This window comes from Aphelocoma coerulescens, chromosome 8, assembly GCF_041296385.1.
Source record: "Aphelocoma coerulescens isolate FSJ_1873_10779 chromosome 8, UR_Acoe_1.0, whole genome shotgun sequence".
Taxonomy (NCBI): Eukaryota; Metazoa; Chordata; class Aves; order Passeriformes; family Corvidae; genus Aphelocoma; species Aphelocoma coerulescens.
This window is the reverse complement of record NC_091022.1, coordinates 22,762,731-22,778,864: the sequence shown is the minus strand read 5'-3', so window position 1 is coordinate 22,778,864 and position 16,134 is coordinate 22,762,731. Positions and strand designations below refer to the sequence as shown.

At 42.2% G+C, this 16,134-nt stretch overlaps 1 protein-coding gene across 13 annotated transcripts in view; it reads right to left on the bottom strand.

Moving 5' to 3' along the window:
* Window positions 1–16,134, bottom strand: part of ST3GAL3 (ST3 beta-galactoside alpha-2,3-sialyltransferase 3) — a 192,506-nt gene that overhangs the window by 50,130 nt on the left and 126,242 nt on the right. For all 13 annotated transcript variants that reach the window (XM_069023173.1, XM_069023171.1, XM_069023179.1 and 10 more), the window contains 2 exons: window positions 7,907–7,970; window positions 118–213 (listed from right to left, as the gene is read on the bottom strand). In XM_069023173.1, coding sequence (XP_068879274.1) covers window positions 118–213; window positions 7,907–7,970 — 160 coding nt within the window. The remainder of the gene's footprint in view (window positions 1–117; window positions 214–7,906; window positions 7,971–16,134) is intronic.

Sequence of the window (16,134 nt, the reverse complement as noted above, 5' to 3'; positions counted from 1 at the left end):
TAATGCTTTCATACAAATGGATATTGTCACTAGTACAGGTTAAAGTTTGCCTGCACAACAAGTGAACTGATACAGAAACTGAATATATGACAAGAAAACTGTAATGCCAAGACTCACCTGATAACAACATCATAGTCATCAATTTTTAACCCCAGTGACTTATTTGCAAGTACTCCACCATTTCCCACAATAATACATCGCCGGCAGCTGAGACTGGAAGAAACAGAGGAGAGAGGTGACTTTTGTAACAGAACTTCAAACACACAAAGAGCACATATTTAGTTTGCACGCATCTGAAAACTACAGGAAACCTCTGTAAATACTAAGAACTAAGAGGGAGACAGAGATACACTTGATCCCCAGCTCACCTCGTCATGCCCAGGCATTACACGTGATAAACTGCTTTCAACACCTCGCACCACGTGTGGCCTAATGAGATGAGCTGTCAGGACAAGCAGCTCCTCTCCCCCACACCCCTGGTCTGATGGGCTTGAATCAAACCCATCTGTTTACTTAAACCATCTCATTATTCATTCAGCACTGAAATAACAATAAACCAAAGGCTTAGTGAGGAAGTCTTCTCTCCAAGCAATTTTATGAGTGCAGGAAGATCTTGCCAGGTTATCTGGGGTGTGCTCACCTTGCTGAGAGCAAAATCGCTGCTGCTATCCTGAGACTTCAAGAGACAGAAAAACATTAAATTCAGAGAAAGAAAGACCCACACACGCATGCCTGTACAGTAGGAAACATATATGGAGACACAATAGGTGAGGAAGAGGAAGGAAAATAACCTTAATTAACAAAGAAACAGGAAAGAGAGGGAAGAGAACAGCTTCTTGTGGAACCTCGAGTCACGAGAACTCTCTGCAGCAGATGTTAAAAAGCGATTTTGTTTTGAAGACAGAGAAAGGACTTCTTTCCAGCCATCTAATCCCAAATGCAGCTGGCTCTTCTGGCAACATGCCTCCATCTCTGGTAGTTCACTGAAGGAATACGTGTCCGCAGAGCCTTTTTCGGAAAGGGTCCAAGGCAATCAGTTGTTTGGAGCAGATTCCTGAGCTAGGAGCAGCCTTCCTAGTCCCAGGCACAGTCAACTGGTCGCTTCTAGGCTGTCCTCTCTGTGGTAAGTCTAAAGAGCCAGCGTGAGGAAAGCTCTACTTATGTGGGATCCCTTTTTTGCAGAGCAGGGCTGGAGTGCACTCAAAAGACTGAGCTAAACCACTGAAGGTCACTGCTGACAGAGCCATTAGCTGGAGACACGTGCAGAATTAACAGCACCAAGAAATGCTCAGGAACAGCTTCCCCTGCCCAGATAAAGTTCCACTGCAAGATCCGAGCCTTTCCAAAAGAAAAAACTTCCTCAAGCAGATGGACATATTAGCCCAGTGTCTCCAAGGGCTGAAGAAGTGTGTTTGTGATAATCAAACCACAACAGAGAAAGAATTTTATAGATGATGGCATAGCAAAAAAAAAAAAAAATACAGCTCTGGCAAAAAGGAGAAATCAGACACAAGAACTGGTTCAAGCAGTATATTGTGACAAAGAGGGAAGGAAGAGTCAGCCCCAAGTACACCAAAGCGAGTGACAAAGATGGTAACAGCTTTGTCAAAACCATTAAGGAAAAGGTGCTGCAGGAGGGAGAAGGACATAGTTCAGTTCTGGCCAAGTGACATTTCAGATGGAAATACACTCTTTTGAGGATTATGACAGGAAAGTTTGGCCGCCTGAACAACAGACTGCTGTGTGAAATGCTGTAATTTCTCTACTCAGCTGTCTCTCAGCTATGACTCTGAATTTTCTGTTTTGAAGAAGAATACCATGCTGAAATCCAAATGCTGCAAGCTCCAGGCACTCCACTCTATCCTCTTACTGTTAGGATGTTGTTAGCAATTCTGAATACAGATCTTCTTGTTTCATCCTCAAACCACTTAATCGCTTTCTTCGCTTTTCTGCTAAATTAAAGCACCATCTACTGTCAGTAGTCCCTTCCACATCTGCATAAGATCCACTTGCTGACAAAGCACTGCGTATAAACATTTTCCTCTCACAGGACAGACTGGTGAGCATGAACTGCTGCACAAGAGATAAAAGAACCAGTTCCACCAGCCTAAGCTGTTGCAGCAGCTTCATGGCCCAGTTCCCACACAGGACTCACGACTGATTAAAGCCCACTCGTAGTCTTCTATTGACCATATAAACTGGAGTGAGCTCATCACATCTTGCACAGTATGGCAGCTCTTCTAGGTCTTGAGTCACTCTTGCAGTACCTCCCTGAACAATTCTCAACTTCTCTCCAGATCTCCAAAGTACAGATTCTGGAAAGACCAGCATACGGAGCTAATGCTGCTCAAGGCAGAGTGCCTTTTACACAGAGATTTTACTTACATCATTCCAATCCTTTTCTTACAGTCATTGGTTTGCAGAATATAATCTTCATCTTGTAAACATGACTTGCATTGTTACCTCTGTGATGCCTGATTTTTGATTTGGCTCCAGTGAAGGATGCAACAAAACAGCTAAGACTGACCTGGCCCTTCTACTCCTTACTTTCCCAGTCTTTGGTTCTGGCAAATTTTCTTAGTGTAATTTCACATTTACTCCAGACTGGTTTTAGCCCCTGTGAACACCTGCCAGCAGGATTACACAAGAGGTGTCACTAAAGGATTAATTATCAACTCTGACAATAACTTTTTAAAGCTGTGTAACATATCCTAGTTCTAAAAAGGATACCTCTAAGTGGTGTAGTATAGAATCAGAACATAATGGACTGAGACAAATAACTACTGTGTGCCTCTAAGAGATTACCTTTATCATTCAAGCTTCTAGTTCATCCAAAAAATACATCCTCTATATGGCAAGATTTCATTTCCACAAATCCAAAGTAACATAACATCAGTTATGCCGCCATCCTAGCTCTGTCCTCTGCAGGATTTTCCTGCAAAACCAAACTAATCAACTTACAGCCATCTCCTTATTATCTCCCATATTTCTCCAGGAATAGCACATTTGCTGATCTATCAAACATTTCAAGAAGGGCTAAAAACCAAACAGTAATAATAAAAATAATTCTTTAGTTAACTCTTTAAACACTCTTCAGTGCTTACTGACTTAAAAATACATACAATTGTCATTTAATATCCTTGTAGTTACTAATAAAAAATTCACAATGTATTTCATTGTTGCTGTAAAATGAGATCGTTCTATCTTTACCCCCAAAAATGAAACAAATACTTAGCTGAATAGATCTGCCTTTACTCACTGTAACTGATAGGTTAATCACTTTTGCCCAGCTTCATGTCTGAACCACTCTTCTACCCTTGTGGTTCTGACATATTTAAATGCATTCTCCTTTTTCCTTAAGTCTGCAGATAAGATTTTTCATTAGTAACTTTCTGACCCTAAGGTCTCATCTTTGATCTTCTAACAGCTTAAATTTCTTTCAAATGTACTCTGTCTACTGATGGTGCCTGAGCATGGGAAACCTGCATAGTCATTGCTGGCTCCAGGCAAGTTTCTGGGTGAAGAAACACACAGTGCAAGCAGCATCGGTTACAGCTCAATTGTTTCTCCACAAAGAAGCGTGCAAACACCTTTGTGCTTGTTTACACAGTATGTCAAAGCTCTATTTCTTTTCCAGAAGAGCTCAAGGACTGAACACATCAGCCACAGCCCATGTTTCAGTTTGCTACCAGGGTGGTATGAAGGATGGTCATGGACTTTCCACAACAGATACTCCCTAAAGCCCTAAGCTGGGAGCTGCAGCCAGATGTACAGACTCTTGACACAGACACTCCAAGGTTGAGTTCATCTACACCAAAAGCAGGATTCATGCAGATTTTCTTGAACAATATAGCATTGTAAACACATGTATGTGTTGTAGCAATTCCTACTTCCCCTTCCTCTCTTACCGAAGTGCTTCAGGGATTTATTGGGGAGAAAAAGCCTTTCTTTACGCAATTTTGGAATGGAAGGCTTTGAGGAAAGATATAACAGAATAATTAAAAAATACATCTTTAGGGTAGCTGGTGCTTAAGGAGGCTTAGCATATTCTGTTTTGATCTGGCCGCTGTTACTTAAACGGGTGCTATCAACCTGAACCAGATGGACACACTCACCTCTCTTGCTCTATCAAATTCCTTCCTCACTTGTTCAGGTAATATACTGCATTAGTAAAGACTGTGATAGTTATAACTCAAACTCTCAGTTTTCTTTCATTACCACCTGGAGGCAATACAAAAAAGGTCAGTCAGGTTTTTATATTTATGTCTTTTCATAGGAAATTTACATGTCATCACCACAGAGATGTAACCTGAAAATCCACTGAAGTCCAGCCAGCAGATGGGCTGTGGAATTAGAAATCAAGCCCTGATCCATTTGCAGAGTGAGGGACAGGCCACTGGAGGAGTCACTAAATCAAGCAGTGAAAATGTCAGTAATATAAGTGGGCCTGGAAAAGCCAGTGGAGGGCAAGAAGTTTCAAAGATGAGGCCCACCAACACCTGTGTTAGGGAGAAAGACATGCCAGCTCTGAAGGAAGAGGTCAGTGGTTCTAGAGAAAGTTCCTGGATCTCCAATCTTTTCCAGACAAGCTCAGGGGTGAGTTGTAACTACCCTCCCAAATGTCACTGCAGCTTCACCTACCCAGTGCCCTGGAGCAGGAGCAGGTTACTGTTCAACACAACAGTGCTGTAATAAGGAGTCATGAATAAAGCAGGGCACCAGGTACGTGGTGTTACAGGTGTGAACCACAGCCTTTGTTCACATGCCCTCCAGCTGCTGCTAGTTACAACACAATGGAGGGATTAGTTGAAGTGAGTTGGCAAAGCTGCTGTGGGATGATGAAAAGTGCATGCACACCCGGAAGGATCACGTTTGCCTCATTTCAGCACCATGTCAGTACATTGTGTCAGGAAAGGTGCATCAGGATGCCCTTTAGCACAGGGATAATCAAACAAAAAAGTTAATTTCCAGGGCTTGTAAGAGGCAAGTGAATGCAACCTCTCAAGGATCAGCTTTGTGAAGGAGGGCAGAAAAGGAGAAGCTTGGGTAGGAACAAGACCAAAGGCTTGGTGTAGAGATCCTCCACCATACAACTCTAATCCTCTCTTTCCTTCCTATGCTCTCACGTACTGCTCTGACCTCACCTTTCCTGCCTCTCCCACCCTTCCCCTGGGAAAGCTGCCTCCAGTGTATAGTTACACGAACACTTATTCCAGTTGGCTGGGCAGTGCTCACCCTCCCCACCCATTCCAGTCTCTGCCTCTCCTGCTGCCACTTCTGCTCTGTGCCCACACTCTCAGTGGAAGGGGAGCTCTGGAAATGAAGTCATTGGAATAACCTGGGTTGAGACAAAAACTCATAAACTGGATCATCTCACTGATCCACTTTAAAGTCCCTTTTCAAACAACAGCAGCAGCACAAGGAGAAGGGCAGCAGCAGCAGCAAATATGGCTTCTTAGACTGGCTTTGCCACCAGAGAAAATGTTGGTGTAACTCCTTGCTGAAAAGAGAGTGAACCTGGAGCCTTTTTCATGCTTCAAGAATCAGCCCACTAGACTTCTGGGAGCCTACAAGTGGAAGGCTTCACAAGATCTCCCAAACATGACCCCTTGTACCTCACAGACTTGAGTTGTGTCTCTTATCTAGCTCCTCCACAATAAGACATTTACTCAGTCCTTTATCATAGAACCAAGAACAGTTTGGGTTGGAAGGGATCTTTCAAGGTGCCTAAAGTCAGGCCTTCTCCAGCTGCTCCAAGGCGTTGAGCAAAGGGGAGAGGTCTGGACTTTCTGCTTGACCAGTGAGCAGGAAGGGAGTAGCCAAATTCAAGGCTCTGCTCCCAGCACCCTGGGGCTGCCATGGAGAGGAACTGTTAGGATATGCTTGGAGCTTGAGACAAGATGAGGAAGGAGCTAACCTTCCTCCACTAGTCTGCTCCATCAACTTTTCAGGAATCCAAAATGGCAGATACCCATTGGTGCCAGCACTGGAATTCAGTGATGACCACAGCTGAAGAACATTTCTGGAACCATACCCAAGTCTTCATCTGTGCCCTACTCAACAAGCTGGTGTCCCAGAGCAGCACTGTGGCAGCCTTAACACCTCTGACAGTTCCCAAGCTCTTTCTCCTAATAGCTCTTCTGTTGCAACTCCATCCACCTCCTCTTTTAGGCTCTCACCTTGCAGCTTGCTATCCCAAGCTTTCTTGTCCCTTTCTCTCACACACACTTCCATCTTTATCCTTTCTAAGACCTGCTCACTTGGAAGGGCTTTGGGAGGTACTTGACTGTGAGGCATATGTACTACACAACTAACATCCACTGATACAGACTTATCACAAAGATATCTGTGTGTTCACACACCACCAAACCTTGTTACTGCAATACCACAGAAATACTAGCCTGTTCCTGAGGTCTCATTTGCACTTGGTATCTCAGGGACTTTGCATACATTTCACGGGGCTTGAGTGTTAGATCTTTCCCATCTCTGCACCAAACCCATTATCTAGCTCATGCTAGAGTGGTTATGTTTCAGAATCTCCTGCAAAACTACTTTTAAAAAACCTCAAACATTCTACTCCTCACAAAACAGGTGAGCAGCAAGGGTCACAATTACATTAACCTTCACTGCAAGAATCTTCCACCTGCCCTCTGTCATTAACACTAATTTCCTACGAGCAACCTTCTGAAAGAGTCTATATGTGGATTTTTCAACAGATTAAAATCTTAACTTTCCAACCAGAACTGAGATAAACCCCAGATGGATGAGACTCAGTTGTGTGCAAAATCTGTAAGAAGGTCATTTGTAAAAGGGTTTTACCTTCTGGACATAATTTCTCAAATTAATCCAAAGTCTGAAGGCTAACCCTATCTGGCACTGCTGTGAGGCAAGACAAACTTCAAAGAAACCTAAATTAGCACATCGACTGTGCAAGACTAAGAATAAACTTTCACACAGAGAGTAACTCCCAGCTACATCAGGCAAGCTCTACAATCAGCATGAGAGATGCGGAGACCTACGGAAGGGCTGGAAAAGCTTATGAAATTTGTCATGAAAAGTGGGCAGAAGGGGAGCTGGGCCAGGAAATAAAACCCATGTGTTTAGAAAGCAGGACCTGTGTTGTTAGCCTGAGTCAAGTACTACTGGAAGGAAGTATTACCAGGACTTTGAAAAGAGATCATGTCTCAGTAAAAACCTCTGACAGCTTCTGAAAAATCCCACCCCTAATCCGGGAGATGTCACTAAACCAAAACTGCAGGACAAATGGAAGGAATGACAGAAAAGCAAGGACAGAAAGGACTAAAGGACTATCATTGGGAAGCTAAATGTAAACATGCCAGTGAGTTTCAGAAACAACCTCTACAACAGGACTGAAGAATCAAAGGAGCTTCTTCTAAAGGCATAAATTCAAATACCACAGGACCCAGGAGACTGCTATCCTGTTCATCCTAGCACAGGCTTGGCCAACACAACCAAACATTCCTACTTTGAGAGAGTGAGGTACTAGTGAAAAACATTGCTGAAATAAGCCAGTCCCCTTCTTTCCCTCTAAAGTTTCTTTTGATCCTGTTGCTTTGTCAGAAAGGCTGGAAAAGAGCAAAGTGTTTATTGAAAACCTGCCAATAACTGAAAATGGGGCAAGAGGACACCTTGTAACAACATATGAAACAATAGATTAGGAAATAGTCAAAAGGTAAATGCTTTTTTCTACTTATGTTTGACTTAGCAGAGGTCTCCAGAGTCTACAGATTTACTATAAAGAGGACTCCATTTTCAGCTCCTGATTTACTCATCCACATCCAAATGTACTGGCAATAATTTCTGGCAAAAAATGTCTAACAAAATTTATTTAGGACATATGAAAAGAATCACTTCTACTCCTTCTATTCTGAGTGTCTCATCTTACCTGTCAAGAGCTGGAGTTAGACGATAATCTTTGGTTGCTGACAGGATGGCTTTGATCAGATTATCTGGGGAGAAAGGAAGAAGACGTTAGGAACAAGTTCTCACTGCTAATGGAAATGAGAAACTATGTGATGTAAAGCTTCTGAAGCAGTTACTTGAAGGAACGGAAAGGTTCTCATTAGGAATGAACACTAAGTTGAGTATTCCTATTTTCTCTGGACAATGACCTTCACACACGCCTGCAAAGACGTGTTATGTGCCAAATTCTGGTGCAGTGTGTAATAGCCTTGCACGGAGAGTGTCACAGGGAACAAGCACTGTACATTTTATAGCAGTGATTTCATATCCACTGCCCTGGGATGGCAGCTTCACAAACACTTCAGAAATGCAAAGGCCAGCATCACTGTCACTGCATGCCTTCAGACAAGCTTTTATGCAGCTGAGTGGTGAACTGAATACAAGAAGAAAACCAGGTTAAAACGGATGCTTTTTATGCTGCAGGTTACTTTCAGTTTAGGTTCATCAGTCTGTCTTTCTTCAATTAAAGCACCATAATTGCATAAAGAAATGCCCATGGAACCACAGCCTACAGTGATACCCAGTGAATGGTGCAGCAACCAGATGGTGTAAGTTATGCAAGCATAGGCACACACACAAATTAAACACATTAAGCTGCAGAAGCACAATGATTACATATGAATAATTCTATCAGCTATGGAAATTTTTGAGTCTTCTTCCCTTCACATTTTGTCATTTGCCCCTAATTTTTCCACCTCTCTCCCCCATAAAGCTCCAAACTCCTTTACCATGACCCAGGTAAAGACCCTTCTTGGCCAGGGCCAAGAAGCAGCAATATTCTGGCTAGTCTGTATTTACAAATGTACCAGTGACTTCAGAATGTCTGTGCTGGGTCCGACAAAAAGTGCATCTACCTCCAAATCCTGACTCTAACTGTGGTCTTAAGCAGATGCCTAAGAGGAGAACAAAACCAAAGCAAACAGATATATTTCCCTGAAATTCTCTTCTGCTATTTAACTGTTTTCAAATCAGGGATTTCATATGCCAGATATAGCTTCTTTGTATCTGGTAACCTGCAATGATTTACATGAGCTCAGAATTCTCCTCGATCCATATGGACATTCAATCACTTCCCTTTCCTGATTTTCAATATGGCTTCTCTGAGCTTCATTTATAGTGGAAAAGATTGTGTACAATTAGACCCCTTCCATCTTTGCTTGGGAGACTGCAGATACCTCTAATATCCTTAAATATATCAGTCAACTAGTTCAAAAGTTCTTAGGAAGCACCAGTCAAAATCAACAAATAAGTCTCATTTCCTTACAAAAGACTAAAAATGATACAGAAACATTACAACAAGTGATTTTTTACATCAAACATAAACAGCTTTCCTTACAGACACTAATTACTGCAACCAGCACAGTTAGGGAAGACCCTTTCAAATAAAGAGTTCTGTTCTTCTCCACTGAGGGGGTGTCCTCTTCAGGAACAGGACAAATGTGTGGGATAAACAGAGGAGCTCAAGGCAGCCCAGGTGCCAAAGAACTTTGAACCTGACAACAAGCTGGCGAGACACACAAAGGTGATAAACAGAAAACTCTGACAGTTACTTTGAGATTTGGGGAAGTTTTTGACATGGCAGCACTGACAGCACCTGCCAACCATTACAAGCTGGGGAGTGATTACTTTCAGAACATCATAGCTGGGAGTGGAGTAAGGGAATTTTTAAGAGTAAAAGCAACTTTGATAACAAAATAGTGGTGGTGCTTAATTTTCCTTCATCTGAAGAATATCTTTTGATGCATAGGCAGCAGGCTTCCCCTCCAACAGGAATGCTATTCCCCTAAATCTGCCATAGCAGCAGTAGGTTGCTGTGACCTCTAATGGCACCACGCCACAGTCCTCTCCTTGGCCTGCTCCACGCACTGACTTTTGTTGGACAGTATACATTACTGACGTTGTTTTCCCACATTCTCAGAGAAGAGATCAAAGGATTGCATGTCAAGGGCTGCAACCTCCCATCTACCAAGCTTTTGTTATGCCAGGTTTGCTCTACCACCCACAAGTTACACCATGCACTACTTGGAGATAATCCGATGACTATTTTAGAAAGAACATTAAAAGAATACAGTTGAGTAATGCACTCACATAATTCTGGTTTACTCATCTTGTCAGATAATTAGCAATGCCTTCTTAGCGAATGCTCACAAATGAAATAAAACTAGTTTAGGAGTGGATATGGCAGTGTTTGGAATGGAGGTGCTTCCCGAACAAAAACAAAACAACCATATAGAGCATTCAGTACAGATTAAGAATGGACAAATAGGAGATAGCTCTTCAGCAGACCCCACGGTCCAACAATACGTGGTATCCAAAAAGTTTGGAAGTTGCACAAATCTCAGTGTTATCATTCAAAACTGCTGAATGAAGCTCAATAAAAGACAAAGTACTTCACTATTAAATGTTCACTCAGCAGAAACGAAAATGGTATCAAGTTCATCTGGTCTAGCCCTGGTCTGCCAGGAGCAGGAGCTACAAGCACTCACAGGAAAAGCTAATGGCTGGGACAGGGGACAGGCACTAGATCCTTCTGGGTGAGCTGGAACTCTACTACACTGTTGCTGAGGTGGGCATTTGCACTTGCACCTTGACTCTGGCACTAGGATGGAAAGAAAATACCTCCTCCAGAAGGAGTTTCTGTATTTTCTGTATTTTCCTGGGAAAAGGTTTGACGGATCAGCAGATGCTGCTGTGGCTGATCTGCAACCTTGCACAAGACCACAAAGGAATAAAGAACAATAAGGAACCACTGGCAGGATCTTTTAATACAGCTGGGGCAAGGTGGAGGGTCACTTGCAATCACAACTGCAAAGACTACTATCACAGATATCAGTGACCTGCAGGACACAAAGCAGGGCTCACCTTCAGGCTGCGACTAAAGAAAATTGGGCACCAGCAAAGCAGGTGCATTATGTCAAGTTAATTGATGAGACATGGTCTCTTCAGGGTAAGAAACTAAAAGGGTGATGAGCACAGTCTGCCTTATACACCTATATACTGAGTGATAATAACGGGTGCAAGTACATGTAACAAATACTACAAAGAAAACTTCCTTCCTGGTTCAAGTAACAGGATTTGTGCACAGCCACTGACTGGAAGTCAAACACTGAAAGAAATTTTTCAAGGACAAAAGAAAGACCAAGTTGTCTAGATGAACACATCAGCAGGGCAAGCAATCTACTGCAGTTTTCTGCAGCCATAGCTTGTTTATTACATTTTTTCCTTGTCATGGAGAATTTAGATCATTGGGGAGAGTGGGAGATTATTTAACCCATTCATCTATCAACCACTGTGCATGCACTTTTACTATAAAAACAAAGCAAGAAGCCTCTGCACATTTTTCTCCCATCTAGAGGAGGAGTTGACTACATTTATCTAAGACTCCTGAGTTATCTTGACATATTCTATCAACTTTGCCTTATAACATCAGAATATTCAAAAGCCAGCTCGGGACTGCATGATTTCTCTGAACCCAAGTACATCTTGACTTCAGGTTGACCCTGGAATTTTCAGACATTTGGAAAAACTAAATAGTTAGAAATTAGGCAGACAGTGACCACACAGTGAGAACCAGCCTAAGTCTCAATTCTAGTCTTTTTCTCTGTTATTTATGTGAAGGAATGGAGGAGACCTTCACTGTAAATGTCAACAACACTTAAAATTGTTGTTTCTAATGCAGAAACTTCTTGCTCGTATCACCAAAAAAAAAAAAAAGGGAGGCCTTTCCAGTCCACATGGCTTACTGCAGGCATCTCGTAGGGTCTACCTTCTGCCTGCCTTGAAAGTAGGCAGATTGGGATGTTCGTGCACTCTCAAGTGGCCAAGACAAGAGGCTGTAATTTTTCAAGTTGTCTATACCAGCCACCTTCCCCAAAACCCAGCAAGTCTACAGGCCCCTAGTGCCAGCAATAAGTGTGTGAATACCATGCCTCAGGGTCAGGGAACAGTGTGCTGCTGCAGTGCTGTGTGTTTGCCCTGGGAGCCACGGCCAGTGCCCATCCCCACAGGTGGTCACCCAGGTGCCACTCCTCCAGCCAGCACTTCTGCAGGGTCCTGGGCATCAGCTCCAGCTTTTGGGAATAGACTGACTCGAGTGAGGTTGATTGACATTCCGTAAAGTATGCCAGGAGACTCTGCACACGGGTCCCTGTCCCACGGTAACAGAATGCCACGTGTGTGTCAGCTTTGTGGGGAGAGTAAACTAAACACTACCAATGCCATGGATTAAGCAAGTCACAGTATTTACAAACAAGTTCCAAGCACAAGCCAGTACATACACTTCTTTTAATACACTACCCAAAAGTTTAGCTCTGTATAAAGTTTCTCCTTCAGCACTTTTTTACTTTAAGGTCTTGCTCCATATGGGAGTTGAGGAATGACTTTTAACGGGAAAGTTTTTACATCTTTTGAGGAATGATCTTTACAGCAAGTCAAGGGAGGTGATTCTGCCCCTCTACTCAGCCCTAGTGAGGTTGCATCTGGAGTGCTGTATCCAGTTCTGGGCTCCTCAGGACAGGAGAGACATGGAGCTCCTGGAGCAGGTCCAGGAGAGCAACAAAGATGATGAAGGGTCTGGAGCATCTCTCTTATGAGGAAACACTGAGGGAGCTGGGCCTGTTCAGCCTTAAGAAGAGAAGACTGAAAAGGGACCTAATTAATGTCAGTATCTGAAGGGAGGTGTCAGAGGATGGACCAGGCTCTGCTCAGTGGTGATGAGCAATGGGACAAGAGGCAACAGGCAGACACTGATTCCCAGGAAGTTCCATCTGAATATAAGGAAGAACTTCTTCACTGTGCAGGTGACCGAGCACTGGAACAGGCTGTCCAGAGAGGGTGTGGGATGTCTGTCACTGGAGATATTCCAGAGCTGTCTGGATGCAATCCTGTGCAATGTGCTCTGAGATGACCCTGCTTGAGCAGGGAGGTTGGACCAGATGACCCAGTGTGGTCCCTTCCAACCTCACTCATTCTATCATTTGCCTCCCTGGTGCCCAGCATGAGGCCATGGACCCAAGTCTCACCACATGGTCTGTTCTCTCTCCCAGAAACACCATGTCCAGCTGTAGACAATCAACATTATTTGTATCTTTGTGAAGCTGGGAATCCAGTGATTACAACAGGTATAACAATGTGTCTGAAATTTCCTGCACCACTTCTTTTTATTATTAATCAGCTAAATTTAGGAGGCCAATGCAGGAAAAAGCAGCTATGAAGAATTCCAGCATTTAGCAGTGCATTGCAAAGACATGAACTGGCTCTCAAAAACAGCTAACTACAAATGGAGGAGTCTGTCCCGAGATCAAAACTTGTGTGTAAATATGAGAGAGTGGTTTCTTGAGGTCACTAGCTGTACCAGATTTAGGTGGTTACTGGAGATGCACTTTATTAACAACAGGACATAAAACTGCCGCTCCTCGCAATATCTCCATTGATGATTTGTAATGGCATTAAGAGGCATACACTGTTGCATAGACACAACACAAAAGAAAAAAAAAAAGACTGAATGTGCATGGTATCCTCCCTAGCAATTTTAGAAGAACCTGGCATGCATTAAATGTAAGCTCCATTAAAGCCATTAAGGCCTTTTTTTATAACAAGATATAAATAAAATACATAACATTTGGACTCTTCATTTACATCGTTGTTTTGGAGCCTTTGGGGATTTTTTTTTTCCAAGCTTTTCTTCACAACCAAGAGTTTGTTTTTTCAGAATACAAGCTTAGTTCCCAACATAATCCCAGGGCTTGGAAAGTTGGAACATTAATTTAAAAAACAATTATGCAAAAAAATGGGCAACATTTTGCAATAACCATACATTAACAATTTTGATCTAAACTCAAGTTCAATGCACAGGAAGCAATAAAGTCTATAGAAAGAGGCAAATTCATGCCAAATAAAAACAGTCCTTGAAAGATTCACAGTGTGCTGGTTAAAGACAAGCAGAAAAATAAATACAGTTGTTGTAGAGGGCTCTACATTTTTGATGACCCTTCACAGGTGGCCAGGCAATATCTTCAAGGCCAAAAAATTCAATAACTACTACAGCGATTCCTAATTCTTCTGATCCTTGCAGAAGCATTAATAAATGGCACTTCAAAACACAACAGCCAGAGAAGACCTGCTCCTCTCTCCAGGAAGTAGAAAAGAGGAATAATATCCGTGTTTCAATTACAATTCAAGACTTCTGTGAAGAGCTCCAATATGGAGTCATCCAATTAATTGCAAACTTAAGGTTTGCATCTCCCTGGGGCACCTTTCCCTTCCAAGTGGGTTGGGAGCAGGACTATTCTTTAGGCACACTCAACAGCAACACATTGGTTTTGATTGAAATAAGGGACTGCACTGGAGGGTTGTACTTTCATCATGAGAGCTCAAGAAAGAGAAGTGATTTAACTTCAAAATTTACAACATAACTTCCCTTTATACACTTTCTTCAGTAATGAAAAGTTAACCATCCACCTCTTCTGAAACTTTCAGCTTTTTTTCCTCTTCAAACATCTCATTTCTTTAGGCTATAAAATCAGCTAAATTCCCCGGGGGAACATCAACATTTTTATATCTATATTCCCACATGATAATGGTAACTATGACCAATTTTGGTCAAATGCAAAATTCTAGTGGAAGCTAGTTCAGAAATGTGCCTCCAACTCAGGAAGAAACAACCATCTTGTTAATACCTACTCTGAACAGAACTAATGGCTATACATGCTTGGACTTCTGCTTTTTTGTTAGACAAGTAAGACACGAAGAACAAAAAAATGCTTGTAGTAGGAAAATCATCTGTACAACAGAGTGCCACTAACAAAATGAGGATAAAGTTGGAGAATTAAAGCAGAAAACGCCTCATTCAGACCCAGCCAAATGCAGGGAAGGTGTCTGCATGTGGTACTCCAGTCTCTACAAAGAGCTAGAAGATTAGGTTAGAAAAGACCTACTTTTCTAATGGGTTTTTTTTGAATCAGCTGCAAATTTCACTTGTTATATCCAACCAAATATGTTTTCTCAGAGATTAAGTATTGCTCATACCAAGAAAGTCAATGTAAAAGAAAATGTAAAAGAAAAAGAGCATTCACGAAAAGAGAGATTTTCTCCCAACACCATTGTGATATGCCAGCTTTTGCAGGCTGAAAACTCAACATTTTCACTGGAGATGAATGACCTCTGCCCCATGAGACTACTGAACAACTGCTGAGCAGCAGTGAACCACGGCTCTTCCCAGGAGCACTGACACAAAAGAAAACATCCAAATAAAACCAAATATAAGAACAGTTAATCATTGCACAATACATCCATTAGCATTGGTGGTCTAGACAAAGACTTAATTCCTTTGTCACTGAATGTGTCACCAGCTCCAGACATCCCACAAGTATCAAGTGAAAATATGAAGTCTCCTGGCCAGTAGTTCATACTACATTTGATAAAACTGTAGCATTTCAAACATGGTCTTGAGATTCTCTTATCACCATGGGGAAGAAATTGCTTCCTAGTGTCCTGATGGGAGGGAAATTCTGAGATGGTGACAACAGAATCGCTCCCTAAGAAATAACTATCACCTTCAATGACAAACTGATTCAGGGCCAACAAAACAGCCTCTCTGCTCAAAACAGCTGAGCAGGAACAAAAGTAGAAGTGAAGACCTATAATTTCTGCTAAGCAGTGACACAATTACTAACTAAATGCATGGAAGAGATATTACATTGATCATGTCTGTTTAGTTTTTTAGTGTATGCTGTGCCATATGTTTTCACTTAAGTAAAAAAAAAAAAACTGCAGCAACTCTCCCGTCCTCATTACACAGAGATGATGCCAGATACTAGCTACTCTTTCTTATGAAAGCCTTTTATATTCTTCAAACCACATGTACTGAGAAATTCTATTAATAGTCAGGTATTTCTCCAGTCTTGTTTGTTGCCCTTCTCCAAATAACTCTTTCCTAGCTACAGAGGTAAATTCGGGGAGGAGGTCCTCTGGGATTAATAACCTTACTAACACTATAAACAATTTTTCCATTGCTTATTCATTGACAAATTTAACCCTGAGAGCAGTGCACATGCTAGAGGATCTCTGCAACTGCATGGACAGCATGGGCATGTTCATACCTCCATAATTACACTGACAGAAGCACTGCTAGAAAAGGATGCAAATCCAAAA